The 23635-nt window shown below is 36.9% G+C and overlaps 1 protein-coding gene across 1 annotated transcript in view; it reads left to right on the top strand.

Moving 5' to 3' along the window:
• LOC114650440 (cullin-4A) overlaps positions 1-23635 on the top strand; it is a 115953-nt gene that overhangs the window by 6026 nt on the left and 86292 nt on the right. The window contains exons 2-4 of the mRNA XM_051926220.1: positions 14979-15094; positions 15392-15496; positions 20643-20711. Of these exons, the coding sequence (XP_051782180.1) occupies positions 14979-15094; positions 15392-15496; positions 20643-20711 (290 nt within the window). The remainder of the gene's footprint in view (positions 1-14978; positions 15095-15391; positions 15497-20642; positions 20712-23635) is intronic.

The following is a 23635-nucleotide window of genomic DNA, read 5'->3' as shown; positions in this document are numbered from 1 at the left end:
CTCACAAAAAAAATATGCAAAGAGCTGTTCGTCCCCATTGAAGAAAAACAAGCAAGCCTAACTAGACTTTAATGTTGCCTTTCAAAACATCTTTATGAATGTAAAGAAGAATTACATAAAGAAAAACTAAAATTTTGGTCTACATTGATGGAGTACTGCTTCAGCAAAAACTACCAACCCAAGCCCTACAATACAGCCTACTAAAGAAAGCTTTCACACTTGTCACATGACTAATTTCAGAATCCCCTTTCTATAGAAATCAATTTTGGTGGAGAAGTTTTTTTAAAAGACAGACTAATGAAGAAACATTTATTTGTATGCAATGTTTCCAATTCCGTTGCTTTCTAACATTGAAGATGTATAGCATTTCAACATACTTGGATCAAAAGATGTAAAGATGGTGCTTATTGTTGCCTACTTATAATTAAAAATTTTCTCCTCTGCTTTTAAAAACTGTGTAGTGCTCCGTTTCACATAGTGCCCTAAACCAGCTTATTTTGCTTAATGGTTAATCCAGGGCTATCTTGTTATCTTTATCATTATCATCAGAATTAGCCCTAGAATGTGTGTGTGTTCACCCTGTGTTGACTGGCATCCTGTTCAGGAATTTATTCTGCCTTGTGCTTGCTGGGATAGGCTCCAGCCCCCTGTAACTCTGCTCAGGATTAAGTGGACTTTGAAAATGATATGGTACAAATAACCTTAACCCTCATCCATGAATGCCATTTTTATAACGTTTCCATGAATGCGGGGTCTTGCAGACCATTTTAAACTGGTTAAATCTGCCTAAAAAGCAATTGAATAACTTCAGAAATTTTTATTACCTCTGAAATGAAGTAAATTTTCAATGGTTTACATGTTACCTTTGTAATAGTAATGCGTGTTCAGTGTTCTTTTCACCAAATCATATAAAATACAGTCATAGTAGCACTAAAGTAAGACGTCAGTTACACATCTGATTCGGCATACAGAACAGTCACCCATAATCTGCCTCAACTTCAACTTGTTTGCAGGCCAGACACACAAGGGAACGCTCTGAATGTTCCTGGCAAACCGGAAGTTTGCACTGGGAGCAAGCGGCATTTACCTTTCTCTCCTTTGCCGTTAGGCACATGTGACAACGTCGCTTCTTAGCTACATTTGCTGCATCTTCACGGGGCTGTTTCAGCGGAACAGCGACTCCAGTGCTCTCAATGGAACGTTTGACACTGTGTCGTAGTGCTTGTTGTGTTTCAGAACGGTGCTCAATCAATGGCTTCGTCAAAGATTTACCAAATTCACGCAGGAAGAGTCGACGATGATATTTCTTGTTCTTATTCCAGTCAGGATTGCGGCACATCTAGATTACAAGGGCATTGTAGGCACCAATATCCAGCAAGTTGAAGAACACAACAACAGGCCATCTCTTGGTTTTGCGCTTGACACTGTATGTGCAAACAATTTTGTCCAGATTATCAACACCCCCTTTTGTCTGATTATAGTCAGTTATCATTTCGGGCTTCTTCGTTTCATTAGTGGAAACTTTATCATCATTATGCATTGTGCTTAGAAGAACCACAGCTTAATTCTTCTTTGGAACGTATGAGCACATTGCAATTTGGTATTTGCTGAATCCAAAAACTGTTGAAAACTCCATTCTTTTTCTTGATGGTAACATCTCTTTTGAGATCTCCTTCTTACTCTTTCTCATTGTGCCCAGGATTGTACGCTTCTGCATCAAATCCAAAGCCAGCTTGTAGTCTGTGAAAAGATTATCACGCTATGTTCCTGCCTGTTTCGTACAGGTGGTTACATAAGTCATGCACTCTCTTGCTCCTTGACGAGTTTCTGGAGCAGTTTCTTCTTTCCCGGAGTAAAACTATAAGTTTATACAATAACTTGTAAGAGCATCGGCTACCTTCCAAAATTTCAAGCCATACTTTCCAGGCTTTGATGGTATGTAGACTTTCAGTTTTCTCCGCCATGCCACACACACAATTGTTCATCAACTGTAACTTGTGCATTGGGCTTGTAACCATTGATGCATGCAGCTGTGAAACAGTCGAAGTATTCTCGAACAAGAGCTAGTCTGTCCCTTTCTTTACATTGTTCGTGCGTCGCGACGTCATCAAGACGGATGACTGCCAGGATCTGCTGGAATCGTTTACAGTTCATTGTTGCTCATATTTGGGGCCTTCCGTACTTCTCTTCCCACAATTCTTGTACATCTTCATTCCTTGCTTTGAAAACTCCAATCAACAGTAGCACACCAATGAATCCATCAAACTCTTATGACATTTATGTCTTTCCAATTGTCTTGAAATTTTTCTCTTCCCTTTTCATTCGAATATCTAATAACAATGTCTTTCATCCTCGGTATAAGCAAGAGATCAAAGCATTCTTTTACATCTGCTGGATTGATTCCGGAAGCTGGCATTCCCATTCGGTTGTCACAGACAATATTTTGACTTGGCGTTCTTCTGTTGCAAGGTTTCTTCATCGATCGATTTGATTCTGCTGTCACGTGAGATCATTTCAGCGGATTCCTGTTGTCGTCCTCTTCCTCCTCTGAGTCACTGTCACCAGAACATAACTTCATTTCACTGTCACAATGATCATCATCAATTTTTGTTTCCTCATCACTTGACACAGTGTCACTTCAATCATCATTCTCCTCTTCATTTGAGTTGTCTGATGTATCGAAATCCAACAACTCCTTCATTATCTCAGCCAGGGCTTTACTTGCATTGAATTTCTTTGTTGGTCGTTGACTCATCTATATATATAAAATTCCTATGTGCATCCAGGTGTCCGTGTGTGGGTGTCTTCTGGTGAAGTGCGCATGCGCGGGGCATGGTGCTATGCGCGATATTACTGTCAGAGAAAGTTAGAGGTGTTTTACGGAAATACAAACCAGTATTACTGCGAGAGGAAATTAAAGGTACACAATACAATGACGCATATTACAGCCACATACAAGCCAGTATTACTGTCAGAGGAGATTAAAGGCATATTACTGACGCGCACGCCTGTATTACCGCCAGAGAAAATTAAAGGTATATTATGGACATATATTACGGACGTACAAGCCAGCGGACGTACAAGACGGTATCCTTCAATAAGGGCGCGCACAAAAAGGCGAGCCTCAAAAGGACAACTTCAATTGGGCGCAGCGAATAAAGACGCGCGTAAATAAAGATCTGCACCTGTTGCTCTTCACATATTCCAGAGCCATTTGAACTAATTATCTATGCGCCCTTATTGAATAGAGCCATACAAGACAGTATTACTGTCACAGAAAATTAAAGACACACAATACACGGTGGCAGCCCACAAAGAACGGTCAGCTCAGCAAGTAAACATCAACAAAAGAAAGACTGAAAGAAAGAAAAATACGACCAACAAAAAGAATGAGGTCAAAGTCCCTTGCCATTTAATATAGACTGTTCCTACTAATGTTTATGCACTACTGTTCTATTGTAACGGGCTAAATGACTAGTTGTTCATAAACACATCAATTGGACTTGCTCCTCAACAAACTATACACCAGCAATGTCTCAGGCAGGACTAAGAAAATGTAAACCAAAGAAAATACAAATTTAAATAGAAAATTCAAATATAAAATATAAAACGAAGCAAAAACGCTCGTACAAAAATGGTAACGTTTCCATGAATGGGGGGTCTCGGAACTCCCAAGTACTTTGTGCTACTGTAGCACTTATTTGCACTAAGCTATTGAGAAGCGGATTTCGGCACATTTTTCAAGACAACACAAAATGAAAAGTCAGAAAATTTCATGGCCGTCGTATTACCTTGAAAGGGAAAGAATTTGAAAATCTGCGACTGGGGGTCTTAGAGACCCCCCCCCCCCCATTCATGAGGTGCAGTACTCATTTCCTACCCAAACTTATACTGTGTGACATACACACAAATAGTAAAGACAGTGGAAACTTCTTTTTTAAAGCTGCAAATCTATCACATGTTTATAATATATTTTTCAAAAAGATACAAAACTTGCTTAACAAGTTTACAAATAAAATAGCTTAAGAGCAAAATGTGTCTAATAAGCTTATTGTTTATTATCCTTTTCTAATTGAAATGTGAGCTGTTGTACTGAGCACAAGTTTGCCTACTGTTTAAACTCAGACAGGCAATATCTGTTTAAATTAAATGACAAGGTCTGAATTCATTAAAGTAGCTTTTCTTGCCATTTGTCTAATTGCACAGAATAACTCCTCCAATTTTTTTCATAGATTATTGCTCCGCTTTCTTTAATATAAAGGCTTTAATATTCCAGTGTCTTTGTCTCTGGCAAAGTCTGCATTCCTGCTCTCTGTTTGCAGTAAGTTAAGGTCAATAAAAAAGACAGGTATTGCTAGCTCAACTACCATAACACCTTGTGTAAAGGAGCACTATAACTACCATAAAGCTTAGAAAAGCAATTTACTTATCACCGATCAAGTCTGTTGTGAAAATCAGCTGATCTGGTTCAATGGCAGATTGATCTGAGCATCTGTAGTGCATGCATGTGAAGGTGTGTATGGGTGGGCGAGTCATGGTTATAATAGACATCTCTTATTTGTAAAATCTAAATGTAGGTAAATTCGAATCATTCTCTATGCTTGATCATTGATCAGTTAGCATTCCAAAACTGCCAAGCAACTCTAGCTTTCCCTATGAAGAATCTATTGTTTGAGTGCAATGGGCTTAAAACCCTTGACTTAAATCATCCTTAAATGAAATACTGCCAATAGGTAATAAAACATTAGAATGCTGCTTTTGAGTAATGATAAACAATTACTGTTTCATGAGATGGATAAGGGAACACACTAACATATACAATCCTCAAAGAAGAAAATTCAAACATATATTTAGAGGGCTACGTAAAAACGATTTCACCATGTGAATTTGTAACTTAAAGATAATACAAAAAAAAAAATAAAAAACAGAGTTCAGCGGCCGTCACCATGAAGTGGTCTGCTTGCCATGCCTAGAGTCAGCTCTTTTACACATGAGCATGGGAGTTCTCCTGTTACCACACAGCATAAAAGGAGCTGCTTCTGAGGGCCTTTGTAATCCAGAGTCTACAGGTTCATGGCTGGTTGCTGGTAGTTACTGCAGTTCAGATATCTGTTTTGGGATCGACCAGGGGTGTGATTCCCTGACAAAACGTATTCCTTGACCAATTATTCCTACCCACAGCAATCAACTGGCATCTTGCATCCAAGTATCAAATTGGATCCACACACCTTATATATCTTCCACCAGCTCCTTTTTAATGTTAATTTTATTTTTGTAGACTGCTTGTTTTCATCTAGCCATGGAACTAAAGTATACTCTTAAGCTTTAATTAATAATTGTGAATTTCCCCTTGGTATCTATCTATCTATCTATCTATCTATCTATCTATCTATCTATCTATCTATCTATCTATCTATCTATCTATCTATCTATCTATCTATCTATCTATCTATCTATCTATAGTTTGTTTTATATTGTTAATTTGGCAGTTTCCTGATAATCTTTTTGCACCATTTTTGCAAGTTACAGTGGGGCAAAAAAGTATTTAGTCAGCCACCAATTGTGCAAGTTCTCCCACTTAAAAAGATGACAGAGACCTGTAATTTTCATCATAGGTATACCTCAACTATGAGAGACAAAATGAGAAAAAACAATCCAGAAAATCACATTGTCTGATTTTTGAAGAATTTATTTGCAAATTATGGTGGAAAAAAAGTATTTGGTCAATAACAAAAGTTCATCTCAATACTTTGTTATATACCCTTTGTTGGCAATGACAGAGGTCAAACGTTTTTCTGTTTTCACACACTGTTGCTGGTATTTTGGCCCATTCCTCCATGCAGATCTCTAGAGCAGTGATGTTTTGGGGCTGCCGCTGGGCAACACGGACTTTCAACTCCCTCCAAAGATTTTCTATGGGGTTGAGATCTGGAGACTGGCTAGGCTACTCCAGGACCTTGAAATGCTTCTTACGAAGCCACTCCTTCGTTACCCGGGCGGTGTGTTTGGGATCATAGTCATGCTGAAAGACCCAGCCACGTTTCATCTTCAATGCCCTTGCTGATGGAAGGAGGTTTTCACTCAAAATCTGACGATACATGGCCCCATTCATTCCTTCCTTTACACGGATCAGTCGTCCTGGTCCCTTTGCAGAAAAACAGCCCCAAAGCACGATGTTTCCACCCCCATGCTTTACAGTAGGTATGGTGTTCTTTGGATACAACTCAGCATTCGTTCTCCTCCAAACACGACGAGTAGAGTTTTTACCAAAAAGTTCTATTTTGGTTTCATCTGACCATATGCCATTCTCCCAATCCTCTTCTGAATCATCCAAATGCTCTCTAGCAAACTTCAGATGGGCCTGCACATGTACTGGCTTAAGCAGGATTTGAGTCCCTGGCGGCGTACTGTGTTACTGATGGTAGCCTTTGTTACTTTGGTCCCAGCTCTCTGCAGGTCATTCACTAGGTCCCCCCGTGTGGTTCTGGGATTTTTGCTCACCGTTCTTGTGATCATTTTGACCCCACGGGGTGAGATCTTGCGTGGAGCCCCAGATCAAGGGAGATTATCAGTGGTCTTGTATGTCTTCCATTTTCTAATAATTGCTCCCACAGTTGATTTCTTCACACCAAGCTGCTTACCTATTGCAGATTCAGTCTTCCCAGCCTGGTGCAGGTCTACAATTTTGTTTCTGGTGTCCTTTGACAGCTCTTTGGTCTTGATCATAGTGGAGTTTGGAGTGTGACTGTTTGAGGTTGTGGACAGGTGTCTTTTATATTGATAATGAGTTCAAACAGGTGCCATTAATACAGGTAATGAGTGGAGGACAGAGGAGCCTCTTACAGAAGAAGTTACAGGTCTGTGAGAGCCAGAAATCTTGCTTGTTTGTAGGTGAGCAAATACTTATTTTCCACCATAATTTGCAAATAAATTCTTTAAAAATCAGACACTGTGATTTTCTGGATTTTATTTTCTCATTTTGTCTCTCATAGTTGAGGTATACCTCTCTCATCTTTTTAAATGGGAGAACTTGCACAATTGGTGGCTGACTAAATACTTTTTTGCCCCACTGTATATCAATGCCATCTACTATAAATAATGATAAAGAAAATAATTGAATATCATTTCAATGAAACATATAGAAAACTCAGTTCATCTGTTTGTAAATCAAGTCTCATGTTTCCTCAATTTATATAAAGGAACTGGTAGTGAACATTACTGCTTCTCACCTTTTGGGAACAAAAAGAAGCATAGTTTGGGACGATGAAAAAGAAGAATGAGGAATTACTGTAAAGGATGAGTTTGAACAACCACAATAATTTTTTTCTAAGTTTCTTCTGTGCATTAAATTAAGAAAGAAGCTGCATGAAATGCGCCCAGCTTCAACATCTGTTTGATTTCATCACTTTGTACTTGCAGGGAGCCCCCATGTATTTGAAGGTGTGTATTTTCAATTATTACAATCATTTGAACACTGCAGTGGCACACAATTGTAAGCATTTCACACATTTCGGACACACCACAAGTAAAAAAAATTGATAATGCTTTCATTTTCAACACTAAAACTAGTGGCTTCTTTCAGTGGTTATATTTCGACTCATTTGACTATTTACAATTATCCTGAGCATGTGCAATGTAATTTTTGTGTGAACCTATTGTTTACTTTTGCATTAAATATTAAAGAGGAATTTATGTTGTTTTTCTGTTCACATTTACAGTGAAGAGTTTATTGGTATTTATTATTATTGATTAATCTGACTTTTATTTTTTCTTATTTGGAATTGTTTAGTTAGTACTTGTTTGTATCTGGGGATTCGCCGTTAAGTCAAGATCTGCTATCCCGCCTGTTTTGCAAGTGTTTTTTTCCATATTGTCATCATTGCAAAAATGTCCTTAAATATATTGTGACATAATTTTAAGGTCATATTTCTTACTCCTATTATGGAGTGATTGAGGAAGCACAGAGAGTATATTGTTCTACATATAAATATTTTTCCTTTTTTTATAAGATATAAACAGTAGATGGATTACATATTGTATTGATTTACTGGTGTGTACCTTATAGGTTGTTGATATTTATGAGTTGGGAGTGAGGGTTATAGACATTGCATGGCGAAGTACCCAGATTCAGCTGTCATTACTAATAGACAATGCCTTTATGAACATGATTTAAAATATATTGGTTTTCCTTCCATATCCTAAACATGACTTTTAATTCACACCATATGTGTGTGTGTGTGTGTGTGTGTGTGTGTGTGTGTGTGTGTGTGTGTGTGTGTGTGTGTGTGTATGAGAGTTGTGCCCTACACCCCATCCAAGTTTGGTCCCACCATTTACCCAGTACTGCTTGGAAAGACACTGACCCCATGCAATCTTGAACTAGATGTGCATGTTAGGAAATTAATTTATGGAAAATTTATTATAGTAATTTTTCTTAGAATTTTAGATTTAAAGTCAATTTTATTATTACTGTATAAATATAAAACAATATGTGGTGAATAGGCATAACAATTGTGTCATTCCTTTTTATAAGATCCAGAAAAGATAAAGATATGTCATATATACATTTTATAATATTGTTTACCAAGTAAAATGCCTTAATGTTGAAAACTGAAAACAACAATGGCATTTTACATACTATTAAAATATTATGTAAAAGAAAATAACTGCTGTTATTATCACTGAATTACTTATAATATCAAAAATGTTGACTGATTAGTTTACTATTGTGTAGTGTAAATTGCTAGTATAGATTCATTGTAATTTCATCAAATGAATGGCTCCTCATTTACTTGTAATGTTCTTACCTATATTGTTATGGAAAGACAAGCGAGAGGCTCTGTGGTGCTGCTAGTAGTGTTGCTGTTTCACATTGTTTGAATCCCAGTCTGATTTTTGAATGGTGTTCCTTCTGCTTGGAGTTTGAACATTCTCTTTGCGTCCAGATAGGTTTCCTCCAAACAATTATGATTCTTTCTCAAAATTTAGAGACTTCTTTTCAGGTGATTTTGCTATTCGAAGCAGGTCTGGTGTTCATAAATTTGGGTTTGTGTGTAGGTAGGTCCAACAATATACAAATTCCTCTACCTTAGGCCTGTTGCTTCTTGAATAACCTTCATCCCCTTCTGTGTCCTGTGCTGAATAAAGATATCGTATAGTTGTTGGATGGATAGTCTGAGAAAAAAGAATTTGTGAAATAGAGTGACCATACAGGTGGATATGTTAAAAGGTTTTGTAATGAGAAAACACCTTTCAGTCCCTGCGTGTCATAGAGACATTTCTTTAAGGGTGTATATCTGCATCACCATCTTAATTGTGTACAAACTTCCACTATGCGTTTTGTGAACAAGTGCCTACTAAAGTGTGCTAACCTTAATTGTTTGTCAATGACATTGATAAATTCTTATCAATACTCAGGGGGCTGTTTTAGTGTCATGTCTGCATACTGCCTTAAGTAATGTGAACATTAAGCCAACTTAAATCAGCTAATCCTGTTTAGAATTTGTTTCTTATAGCTCAGCCTCATTTATAACTGGGGGACTTTACTCTTACCAGCATTGAATTGCATTAATTGCTGGCCCTTTTTATCATTTTAGTGCCTCCATATTTCACACCTTTACTACTTATATCTGAAGGTATTTATTGTAATAACTAGACTTCTTTCCCATATCTCTGTGCCTCTCAAAAAGCATATTTTACTGCAGTCTTTCCATTCTGTGCTTTATGGTATGGATTCAGTAGGAGCAATAAGAGGTGATTACTTATTTTTTATCAAAATCAAGCATTAAAGTTATTTTAATTCTGTCATGAAATTGAAATATATACTCATCTTCTCAATTTTAAAACTCCTGAAAATCAACCTTTTTCTTTATTTGTGTTTTTGCCATAAGCCAAGTTGATAACTAAATTAACTGATAAATTTGAAGTCAGTAGATCAAAAGACCTAATTGGATTTCAGGAAAATGTATTGTTTACAATGTTTTTTAATTTGACACCAGAAGTATCCAAGAATGGTTAGCAGCATGGCTTCTAAATGATACTGTGTGAATGCTGTATAACTGTTTGGCAGTCTGGTGTAGAAATTACATTTGCAGCACTTGCACTGAATTATTGAATTTCTGTTAAACTGTTTTATGCTTTTGGGTATTGTTTATCTTAAAACGTTCTCCAACTGAATAGAAGACTGCACTATGAGTGGCTCTTGAAATAACATGATTTAATACAGTTGAGGTTGGCTGGTATCTGTTTAGTAACGTAGAGTGGGTACCAGTCTATCACATGACCCATTCACATGCTCACACACTACCACTTACTTGCAATCTCACTGGCTTAGTTTTGCAATTGGCAGTTAACATATCCCACATGTGTTTGGTCATACTGAAGGAAGGTTAGACTACCCAGAGGAAATCCCACACAGATATGGGAAGAATGTGTAAAACTGACATCATCTAGGTAAGCTCATGCTGGACCAATGAGTCAGCAGTATTACCTACTGCGCTTCTGTGCCAGTGCCAATGAAACAGATTTTCATTATAATTTTGAAAATTTCACAGTTGAAAAATTAGACATCCTAAACAAGAATGACAGAAAGAAATGCTGCCTGAGCTTACAGACATGAAAAAGTAATCACACCCCATGAAAATATGGACATATCAAGATTTGATATTTATTTAAACAGCATCTCTAGATAAAGGTGATGTAATAGAACAAACATCTTACCTCATTTTCAATTTGTAGTACATTGCATAATTTAAATAAACATAAATGTGTATTTCGCATATGTTAAAAGTAACTAAACACTATTGTATATATTAGTAACTCGTATACCTAAAATTAGAAACTGATGCAGCAGATCAGGTGCAGATGATTAGGACATCATTAGAAAGGATCTTGGGAGGAGACTGTCATATGTACACCTCAGCCATTTAGTTTGGTTTGCTTTTTGTTATTGAAATGTGTGTTATCACAATGCATAAATCGAAAGAGCTTTCCGAAGCCTTCAGAAGGAGGATTACAGTTGTCTATTGGAAGGAATTAATAAAGATCTACAAAAAGCTGCAAATATACCATTCCATTGTTTGGAAGATCACTTCCAGCGTCTCCAGGCCAGGTTGCCCCAGCAAGTTCAGCCAGAGAGCAGAATGCAAAATGCTGAAATAAGCTTCTAAGAACCCCAGAATTTCATCACGGGACCTGCAGATAGCTCTTGACACTGTTGATTTAAAATAGCATGAGTTTACTATTAGACAGAGGCTGTACAACTTAGGTCCACATGGGAAATGTGCCAGAAGGAAATCTTTGCTGCCCTGAAAAAACATCAGGGCGGGACTAAAGTTTGCCCATGAACACATAGGCAAAGACCAGGACTTCTGGACTAATGTGCTCAGGACAGACAAGGCAAAGGAAAGGGTAATTACTTTTAATAATGCTGGAAATCACATATTGGTTAATTTTTTTTTACTAAATATGTTATTGGAAAGCTAGATTGTCATTTGTTTTCTTTATCATCACCTTTGTCTAAAGATACTGTTTTTAAATGAAAATAATAATTCATTACATTTTTATAGCGCTTTTCTCAGTACAGTAATCCCTCGCTATATCGCGCTTTGCCTTTCGCGGCTTCACTCCATAGCGGATTTTATATGTAAGCATATTTAAATATATATCGCTGATTTTTTGCTGGTTCGCGGATTTCTGCGGACAATGGGTCTTTTAATTTCTGGTACATGCTTCCTCAGTTGGTCTGCCCAGTTGATTTCATACAAGGGATGCTATTGGCAGATGGCTGAGAAGCTACCCGGCTTACTTTTCTGTCTCTCTTGCGCTGACTTTCTCTGATCCTGACGTAGGGGGATTGAGCAGGGGGGCTGTTCGCACACCTAGACGATAAGGACGCTCGTCTAAAAATGCTGAAAGATTATCTTCACGTTGCTATCTTTTGTGCAGCTGCTTCCTGAAACGACATGCTGTACGGTGCTTCGCATACTTAAAAGCTCGAAAGGCACGTATTGATTTTTGTTTGAAAAACAAACTCTGTCTCTCTCTCTCTCTCCCTGCTCCTGACGGAGGGGGTGTGAGCTGCCGCCTTCAACAGCTTTGTGCCGCGGTGCTTCGCATACTTAAAAGCAAACAGCCCTATTGATTTGTTTGCTTTCCTCTGTCTTTCTGACAGACTCTGCTCCTGACACGCACTCCTTTGAAGAGGAAAATATGTTTGCATTCTTTTAATTGTGAGACGGAACTGTGATCTCTGTCTTGTCATGGAGCACAGTTTAAACTTTTGAAAAAGAGACAAATGTTTGTTTGCAGTGTTTGAATAACGTTCCTGTCTCACTACAACCTCCTGTGTTTCTGCGCAAATCTGTGACCCAAGCATGACAATATAAAAATAACCATATAAACATATGGTTTCTACTTCGCGGATTTTCTTATTTCGCGGGTGGCTCTGGAACGCAACCCCTGCGATGGAGGAGGGATTACTGTACTCAAAGCGCTATGACATCAAAGGGCATACTTACTTTTTCACATGACTGTATACTAGTATTGAATCAGTGCTAAAATTTTGATTTTGGTATCGATGGCAGTTTTTCAAATTTTAACAAAACTGAAACAGTTCTAAAGCAAATAATGGATAACTCCAAACCAACAATGGTATGTAGTGAGCAGTCGTTGAAGCAATTCCCCTGTGAAATCCTTATCGCATTTAAGTAATAGCTGAACAATGGGGTAATGGTGGGGCTTTCTGTGTGAAGTCCAGTATCAATTGATGGATTGTGGGGGTTTGAAAAGAAAGGTGACGTTTACTTCTGGTACCAAAAATCTCAAAATGCTTATTTTGCATTTTTTGGTACTTTTGCAGCACTCGTATACTGTGCAATCCCACTATATACTGTATAAATGTTACTTTGTGCTGCTATATTTGGATGACAGAAGATATAGTTGCTCATTTAAATTGTGTTTACTGGGCTGTTATTAATTTCTAGAGGGATATGCAGCTAGGACTGATTTTTAATTTTAATACATATACTGTCCACCAACCTCAATCTTGCCAACATTAAAAAATTAATGTGCTGTGCCACAAAGTATTAAATCAGGTCCCATGGATCCGGTGGGACTCCTGTGGGAAAGAAAGTCTCTACTGCAACACACTCAATGTAGCCTTCAGACAGCTGTGTTAACCTGCGAAAAATAAATTTTCCTAAAAATAAGATTAAAGAGGTCATAGTAGAAGGAAGAGGAGGAGGAGGAGTAGTAGTTGTTGTATTTTATTTACAGAATAAAGTGAAATTCATACTTGCGTGCACAACCAACATGCACCACATCACAGTAATACATATTTGTAAATACACATCTTTTAGAATTTGTTTTTACTATTTTGACATTTTCCTAAAACCACTTCATTAAATGTTTAAAACTGCACGTTACACTTTGGTTAAAGTCCATCCATCCATCCATTTTCCAACCCGCTGAATCCGAACACAGGGTCACGGGGGTCTGCTGGAGCCAATCCCAGCCAACACAGGGCACAAGGCAGGAACCAATCCCAGGCAGGGTGCCAACCCACCGCAGGACACACACAAACAGACCCACACACCAAGCACACACTAGGGCCAATTTAGAATCGCCAATCCACCTAACCTGCATGTCTTTGGACTGTGGGAGGAAACCGGAGCGCCCGGAGGAAACCCACGCAGACACAGGGAGAACATGCAAACTCCACACAGGGAGGACCCGGGAAGCGAACCCAGGTCCCCAGGTTTCCCAACTGCGAGGCAGCAGCGCTACCCACTGCGCCACCGTGCCACCCTTAGTTAAAGTCATAGTGTGATAATGATCCACAGTAAACTCAATCTGGAAAAAACAACTAAAATATTTTTAAAAAATCTGATTACAGTAATCCCTCCTCCATTGTGGGGGTTGCGTTCCAGAGCCACCCGCGAAATAAGAAAATCCGCAAAGTAGAAACCATATGTTTATATGGTTATTTTTATATTGTCATGCTTGGGTCACAGATTTGCGCAGAAACACAGGAGGTTGTAGTGAGACAGGAACGTTATTCAAACACTGCAAACAAACATTTGTCTCTTTTTCAAAAGTTTAAACTGTGCTCCATGACAAGACAGAGATGACAGTTCCGTCTCACAATTAAAAGAATGCAAACATATCTTCCTTTTCAAAGGAGTGTGCGTCAGGAGCAGATCATGTCACAGAGATAGAGAAAAGCAAACAAATCAATAGGGCTGTTTGGCTTTTAAGTATGCGAAGCACCGCGGCACAAAGCTGTTGAAGGCGGCAGCTCACACCTCCTCTGTCAAGAGCAGGGAGAGAGAGAGAGAGAGAGAGAGAGACAGAGTTTGTTTTTCAGTCAAAAATCAATACGTGCCCTTCGAGCTTTTAAGTATGCGAAGCACCGTGCAGCATGTCGTTTCAGGAAGCAGCTGCACAAAAGATAGCAACGTGAAGATAATCTTTCAGCATTTTTAGACGAGCGTCCTTATCGTCTAGGTGTGCGAACAGCCCCCCTGCTCAATCCCCCTTTGTCAGGATCAGAGAAAGTCAGCACAAGACAGAGAGAAAAGTAAGCTGGGTAGCCTCTCAGCCATCTGCCAATAGCGTCCCTTGTATGAAATCAACTGGGCAAACCAACTGAGGAAGCATGTACCAGAAATTAAAAGACCTATTGTCCGCAGAAATCCGCGAACCAGCAAAAAATCCGCAATATGTATTTAAATATGCTTACATATAAAATCCGCGATTGAGTGAAGCCGCGAAAGGCGAAGCGCGATATAGCGAGGGATTACTGTACTAGCTTTAGTGTGCAATGTAATTTTTTACTGTAATGCACCATTATGCTGAATGTCCTGTATATTAATGTGTTTTTTTTTATTATTGTATATTTAAAAACTGAATGCTGTCAATTTTAAAAGTAAATGTATTGATTGTACCATTTATTTATGAGTCCCATTTCAAATTCACAGATAGACCAAAGGTCTCAGATAATTACACTCAGGATACATGGACAAAACTACAGGGAGCTGTAGAAGCGATTCAGAATAGCACTTCAATTAAATATAACCTAGAAGAGCTGTACCAGGTAAGTCTTCACAGTTCCACTATTACATAGAGTAGGATGTCAGTTGGTTTGTCTTCTGCCTGCTTTAAATGTACACCTTAAAATTGTAATTAAAAATAAAAAACAGTAGCTGCATCTCTTACAAAAAATACTTAAAAAAACACCAAATGTGACTCACAGCAACCTGTTTTTGTTAAGTATAATCCCTCAATGCGGAAAAGGAGCTAACTTCGAATTCACTCTTTGATAGCTGCGACTAATAACTTTGCTCAGACAAACGTTCTGGTCTGTTTCATTTTTGTCTTTTCTTCCCTGTAGGCAGTGGAAAACCTTTGCTCCTACAAAGTATCTGCTACACTGTATAAGCAGTTGCGGCAGGTTTGTGAGGAACATGTAAAAGGACAGATACAGCAGTTCCGACAATATCCTTCTGTTTCAATTTTCTTTGTAAAGCAGTTCGATATTTTTAAGAGGTTCACTCTGCTGAAAGCTAAGTAATTTACATGGTTATTAGGCACTGAGAAATATTTTAGCCTAGAAGATGGCTTGAAGATCCAAATTTCTGTAATACATGTCATAGGGTCATTGTCATATTTACATATCACACTGAATTACTTTTTTTGCATGTGTTAATCAACATATAGGCTTGGTGTCTTAAATCACAAACTTATCTCACTTTTTACACAAAAATCTGAAAGGTGGATGGATTAGCTATTATAAAGAACAGCACATTTAGGAGCCTTTTCATATTAACTGAGTTAATATTATTGCAATTTTAGGCTGATGGCACCTAGTCCTTTTGTTGTTGTTTATCGGTCTTTTATGTTTGCACAATCATCATTCTAAATCAGGAGATGAGTGGTTAAACACATCAGAAGTACCTGCCATGTTTTGATCTCTTAAGAGGCAACCACCTACATAGAATGAAATAGTTGGTAAATGTTGTTATAGGCTCAAGTCTTCATGTTTGAAAGCGTGTTTGTTTGTCAGAGAGCATTGCTGTTAAGTGTATGTGTATTTAAAAAACAATAGTAATATATATGTTCATAAAGGCAATAACACAACGAATCTCCATACACTCTAGTATGAGATATCATTCCTTTCTGGGAAGACCTGATTTTTATAAGATTAAAAGTGTATTAACTAACAGTGGGCTATTTACTTGTTATTATTCGAATATTAAAATGGATGGCAGGTTTCCTACAGTTTGCAGTCTTTGGCATACTGAGGCACTATTTTCAGGGAAAGATGGTGAAACAAGTTACATATTTAATGCAGTGTTGTCTAAATGCAGTAGCATATGACAAGGTGTTGTCTTTGAAAGCCAACCTTATTTGATTTTTGGCTTGCAGTTTCAAGCTAGCCTTATAGTTTGTGTTTATGGATTATTATATTTTAAGAATAGTCTAAAAATAATGTCATACTGTAATCCTACTTAGTCCAAGTCAGGTTCACTGGTGTTGGAAGTCTTTTTTTGCAACTTTTTGCACAGGATGGGAAGCAACCCTTGATCGGGTGCCTGTATTCACAGAAACAACTAATTATTACTCACATATACAATCCCATGGGGCTAAATTAGAGTTGCTGGATAAGAACAAAAAAAAAACCTCTGCAGACATGGAGAGAACTTGTAGACTCCACAGACAACAGACGGTGTGGTTTTTCCACTCAGAACACCGAATATTTAAAGGAGAAGTTTTAATTGCTGCACTGCCCTGTTGCCTATTATGTCAACAGTGTTAGTAACAATACCTAATATACTAGTGGCATAGCAGAGATTGTTTTAATTTAAAATTTCTCAGTGGACATAGCCATAAAAAAAAGACTTGTTTAAACAGACAGAAAAACAAAGTGGTTAAAAAATTGTCCATTAATATTTCTCCTATAGTCATACAAGAAATTAATTTCTGCATGGATACTGAGAATGGAAAGGTGATTCATAACACACCAATAACTTATAATAATAACTTAATAATAAAGTAATCTTTTGTAATCTTAATATAACTATCAACCAGAATAAAATTTCAGAGCTCATTTAATCCTCCCATCTATTTTGCTAACCTATTTATTTCCTTGTCCATGTTCGTAAAGCGCTCTATACTGTTCTGTTAGAACTGGGCATAAGGCAGGGACAGCAGTTAGAACTGTTTGATTTTATTTGGGAATATATTAGTTTTGTCACTTTTATTATTATACTTAAGTAAACAGCTATGTTTATTGTCATCTTGGTTTAGGTATTTTTTGATTTATGCCTTTCATGCTTCTCAAATAACTTGCTGAATGTATTATAACTCATGTCCATCTTCTTTCTTTGCCAAGGCTCATTCAGAATTATTTTCCTCCATTTGTCTGTCCATCTTATCCATCATTCAATAATACCTCCATGGTCTACTTAAATCAGAGGTACAACTGAAAGGAGAGTGAATGAGAACTTAAGAGGTTTTGAAAGACTAGAGCTGAATGCTAACATTTGGTCATAGTCACTTGACACCATGATCCCATTTTGAAAAAATGCCAGACTGGGGTCACTAGAGAAAATATGAGCAGCATACATATAATTAGAAAAATCTTCTGCATCCCTTTATCCAGTGTAATATAAGTCATTATAAAGAACAGTGTACTGTTTTTGAAAAGATTTTGGAAGGTCAGTAATCATCTCATCCATGAAATTTATAATGGGTGCAAGGCATGGCCCCTAATCTAGAAATGTATTTGCTGCAAATGTTTTAAAATTCTGTCCCATCTATCTAATGTGTTAAATGTCAACTAAAATGCTTTATGATAAACATAAGAATGGTTTTGACATAAGTAGACCAAGAATCTTCTCATCTTATGAATTCCTGTTAACCTAGCCTGTCCACATAACGTTAACTGAAGATCTTAAGGTCCCTCAAATGCTGTTTTCTGTTTATGCAATGTTATCCTCAGGTCTCTCTTTTAAAAGAGAGTTATCGTATAGGTTTAATAAATCATAATAACAAAGCAAAACTGACTTACATTACAGCAGATATAATGGTATATTTCCATTAAAATCTTCCATTAACCCCAACCCAAAAAAGAAAGCTATACGGTTACAAAGACAAGTGAAATTTTTAATTTAGAAGTCCCATTCCAATCCTTCCCTTAGGAATGGTCCTCATGGATGAATCTATTCTCTACAGTCATCCCTCACCTATCGCAGGGGTTACGTTCCAGAGCCCCCCGCGATAGGTGAAAATCCGCGAAGTAGCGACCTATATTTATTTTATTATTTATACATATTTTAAGGCTTAATAAACCCTTCCCACACTCTTATAAACCTTTCTTTTCTTTGGGGAGCTGAATGAACGCTAAGGAGAAGTGGACTTTGTGCTGGCTTTGTGCTGCTTGTCGCTCTGCGTGTCAATAATTTAAAAGCCTATACAGCACCTATTTTCCTGTCTCACTGTCTTGTCTTGCGTGAAGTTAAAATGTTTTATAATAGTGAGATGTTACTCATATCCTTAACCCGACATCCATATATCATATATGTTAACAAAGTGTGTTTTATAAGTTTACATGTGTTTAAAGCATGTGGGATAGGTATTTTAAGGCTTAAACTATAAAAATGTTTATTTATATGGTCTTTCTATATCGCGGATTTTCTCCTGTTGCTGATGGGTCTGGAACATAACTTCCGCGATAGGCGGGCAATCTCTTGTTTTTAAAAACCAGCAAAGTCGTGAATCCGCGAAAAGTGAACCGCGAAGTAGCGAGGGATTACTGTATATATTAAATGCTAAGTGTTGCCCATCCTAATGCAAAAACTCACAAACCACTGGGCCTTGATCCTTTATCTTAGTCTTAATCGAGAGCTTAAGACATGATACGTGTAATATCAACTAAGAATTGAAGGTGCAGTAAATCTCGCCACAAAAGTGGTCTTTTGGTTCTTTTCACAGCAAGCGGTGATATGAAAAGAAAAGAACACTGGCGCAGGCTTGTCGTTTCGCTGACAGGAAAACAACCATGAAGACCTGTGCTGATGGTGGGGCACAATGAACCGGCCGACTGATTGTTTTCCTCGCAAATGCAGGTCATACACTCAAAGCAGAAAAGAATAGGAAGTGTGTGATCCATCTGCCATGTGATTGGGTTTCAGGTCCTTCTCATAGCAAGCAGTGGTAAAGACATGACTGAATATTTTCATCGCAAATGCAACTTGTGCACTACAAAAGACGGCTATATACACCATTAAAGCACCCAAAGGTGGCAACACCTTGGGCTGAGTGCAAGAACCACCCTTTTTTGAGAACTGGAGGTCTGAGTTTTTTTAAGTATAAATGAAGGATGCAGAAAATTGGGTAGGTTGCTTTTATTAAAACTGAATTACACAATGCTTTGCACAAAGTGATGAAGAATATAGATTGTTCATAACTGATCTTCATTCATTAACTGAGATTCCGAAATCCAGTTCTCTGTGGTGTCTTAGATCATTTATGGGTATGCCCCTTGAGATACGTAAGTTGGTAAAGTCTGGAAGTGCTTTCTGTATCTTCACGAACACTAGATAATATAGTTGGGATCACCGGTATTGATTGAAGCATTAGGAAAATTGGGCAGGTTAATTTTAACATAGTTCCTGACTTGCTTAAACTTAAAAATAGTGTGCTACTGAAGTCTGTTTTTGAAGTGCAATTGTTCAAAGCATGAAAACCTAAGGTCTAAATGCTAAGTGAGTTTCATGAGTTACACACTGTAAAGGTTAAGGATGGCTGTAATTAATGATTATAATGTATGAGAGCAATTGAGAAAATTATCTTGGCTTTAAGTATTTCCCATACTGACACCATATTTTGGGAGGCTTTTATATCCCTGGATAGTGTGTGAATAATATATGAATTATAATGTCCAGCTTTTTGACATTTATATACACTAATTTTGAGCTCATCATTTAAAATCTGCCTGTTTCTACCAATCCTGTATCTAGTTATTCTGTACTTCAGTTTATACTTTAAGAACATAATAAACATTTGCGTTGAAGATAGTCCATGGAATCCATGGTTTCAGGAAGTGATACGGAACACAGAGTTATTCAGAGAGATTTTGTTTAATTAAAGCACAGTTTTTTTTTTATAGCTTTATAGCTAAAATTGTCAGCTTTGGTTTCTTTAGGGGTTAGCAACACATTTAGCATATTTAGGTTTTCAGTTGCTAACGATTACACTGTGGGTCTGTACAGTTGGAATTAAAAACATCTAACAGTGCGTAATGAAAAATACAGTTTTGTCCAATACACAGTTTGCAAGTGTGTCAGCAGGGATAATGATTCAGTTTTATTATTATTAATCATATGTCTTTATTAGTACGCAATAACACTTTTTAGTATAAATTTATTTTCATATAACTAAATAGCTTCACTTTATATATTACACTTATTGACAGGAGCAAAGCTTTGTGTGATCTTAAGCTGATTGACCCCTTTGAAAATTGCTTGAAAGTTACTAGCGCATATTATTTTGTTATTGAGATTAATATTTAATTTTGAATGTTGCTATTTATTTTCTTCATGTTTAAGGTAAAAAAAAAAGTCCCTTAACACTATTCCACAGATTCTTTGGATGATGTTTTATTCCTTAAAAAGATGAATACCTGTTGGCAGGATCATTGTCGTCAAATGGTGAGTAGTTTCACATTCTCTGTATTTTTACTTAATTAGCATTGCTTGAGATTCAAGTTAATGACACTTTTTAAAGTACATTTATGTCCACTTTGCTCATTTGATTTATATGGCTCATGCTGTTCTGTTTTAATCTGTCTTTAGAATTTACTAGACAAAAATTATTTTTTTGTATTTGATATGAAAAGCATGGGTATGGCCCAATTAGTGCAGAAGACCATAGAAAGTAGAGCAGAAAGATTTGGTGGACAACTGCTAACCTGAAACAACTTGGAAAATGGCCATTAAACTGGTGGGCTAGATCATGTTGCATAAATCTAGAGATAAACTTGCCTTCAGTTTCTTCTGCTGAGTAAGGCTATATCAAAATTCTAAATGTCAGCTTTGAAAATTCTGAAACAAACCAGTTTGGAAATTCAGGAACTTGTTAATGAACGCTCAACAGTTGGGCATAAATTGAAAGATATACTGACTTTACTTCACTCTGGCAAATTGTTATAAATTATTACTTTAGAGAAAACAGTGTATTAATTTGCAGTTCTCCCTGACATTTCTGGATTCCAGGATTAAAATCCCAGCTTAGTCACCACCTATATTCAGTTTGTATATTCTTTGCTTGTATCTGTATTTTCTCCTGGTACACCACTTATCCACTCACATCTCAAAAATGTTCAAGGAGAGGTTAAGTGGCCCTGTGAGAGTGAGTGAAGAGAGTATGTATGAGCGTGCCATCCAGTGAACTTGAGTTCTGTTCCTTTTCATTTCATGCCTTGTGCACCAGCTCACTAAGGCAGTAAACTGGATGAGTAGGACCATAAATGAATTAAAGATGAAATGTTGATTTATGATATGTTAGTGTTTTAGACACCTACACTGCATATTAAATAAAAATAAAATTTTTTATGAAGTTCCAAAAATCTTCAAATTTACAAAAAGTGAAAACCAATTGATTATTTTTTTCTCTCTTTCTATTTGATTTAATTTACTAAAGCTGGAAATGGACCTAAGAAAATAATATATACTTTATTAATTTAGCATATAAATTTAATACTTAATAAAGTATCTATCTATCTATCTATCTATCTATCTATCTATCTATCTATCTATCTATCTATCTATCTATCTATAAGTGATATTCTTAGTGAAACTGTAGAATTATAGAATAGAAAATATATTACAGAATTCAAAGTGTTCAGACTAGCGTTCATAATATTTGCACTTTAAATTCCTTTGATACAAGTTGCATATTTAAGTTCCATGACAGCTTGGCTCTGCCAGGCTTTTTTTTTTTTTTTGCCCAACTGGAGATTTACATTGAGAAGCCAGTCTGAGCTGCAATGCCAGCCAGTTTGAACTTACTGCTGTTTTTCTAGAGCTTCACTCTAACCTGGCTGTCCAAAACTAACTGGTACATTACTATTAATTTAATGTAAGAGTCATTGGTAAAGATGTGTAAATTAGTGTGATTACTTTAAAATCTGTTTTTGATCACTGTAACATGAACACCTCCCCGGAACTTTAACTAATGAACACACATCCACATTAACTTCAAATTCAACAAAATTGGTACCTTAGCGACTAAATACATTTGTTCTAGTGCTTTAATATAAAGCATGTTTTTGTTTCTTCTAAATATTCGGATGCTTTGTTCATTGTATCCTGTTAGTCTATGGAATGCAGCTTATTTCATCTCATTATATATAAAATCCAACATCTGTCTGTCTGTATGTCTGTCCACTTTTCACAAGAGAACTACTTAACAGATTTAGATCGGGTTTTTTTTTCTTCTAAAATTTTCTTGAACATTCCTGTTGATTTTGCAACTTCTTTCATCGCGCTAAGAATCTTAGTCCGCTTGCAGGAGCGATATATTCGCGCTAATCAGAGGAAGAGGCAGAGGGGAGGGGGAAGTGTGACGTCAGGAGTCTGTCTACCTTTGCATTTTGGAAAGTACCTTGCCTCCGCTTAGCTAGCGGTACCTTTTTGTTTATTGATTTTTAAAGTTTGTCCTGTTTCACTATTACATGGGCGGAACTGTGGGGGACGGCTAGTAATGAAATAAATAAATAAACAATAATAAATATCAATTAATAAATAAGTGCATGAAGAAGTGCAGTAATTATGTATAAATGTGTCATTAAATTGCGACAAAAAATGTATAATCATAAGTCATCTAATTATTATGAAATATGTCATTTTATTTTATTTCCATTTTAATGCCTTCATTATTTATTGCAGAATGCCTCTTTTCATGATGGTTTTGTCACCTGTTAATCAAGACCAATGGGCTGAAATGCATTCCTATTGTGTAATTCTTTTCTGTCAATTACCTTTGCCTGATTGTAGGCACTAGGCTACTAAAGATCTTAACTACCACTTTTCTGGAATTCAAACTGGGAAAAACATGGTAGAAAGAGTTGTAATAGTTTAAAAAAAATAAATATGCAAATAAAAATAAGTAGAGATAATTCAACATATTATAACTGCACCCATTTTAATAGTGCTTTTATTAAAGGATAATAAACTGTACTTTACAAACATAGTTGCATGTTCTCACTGTTACAATCCATGGGAAACCCTTTGTAAAACAACAAACCTGCACAGAGGACAAGATACTGCCAGTGTTGTGGTGCGCCAGCATGTGTTAAATTGAGATAAAGGTCTGTGGCAGTATGACATTTTTCATTAAATAAAAACAGTATGCTCAGGCTCATAGGTAGATGTGTTAGCATGGACTAGCAACCCCAGAGTGTTGATAAAGGAATTGGCAGAGCCCGTATTCACTTGTAGGTAATCGCAGCCCTGATGATTTTTTCATTAGCATTCTGATTTTCATAATTAAGGCACCTGTGCCCTCTGAAGTATTAAAGTTTGCATAGGGCACAATAGGGATTGATAGAGAGAGAGAAAAGAATGATGAATCT

Source organism: Erpetoichthys calabaricus, chromosome 4, assembly GCF_900747795.2.
Source record: "Erpetoichthys calabaricus chromosome 4, fErpCal1.3, whole genome shotgun sequence".
Taxonomy (NCBI): Eukaryota; Metazoa; Chordata; class Cladistia; order Polypteriformes; family Polypteridae; genus Erpetoichthys; species Erpetoichthys calabaricus.
The sequence above is the reverse complement of the archived record's forward strand: the minus strand, read 5'-3'. Positions and strand labels throughout refer to the sequence as shown.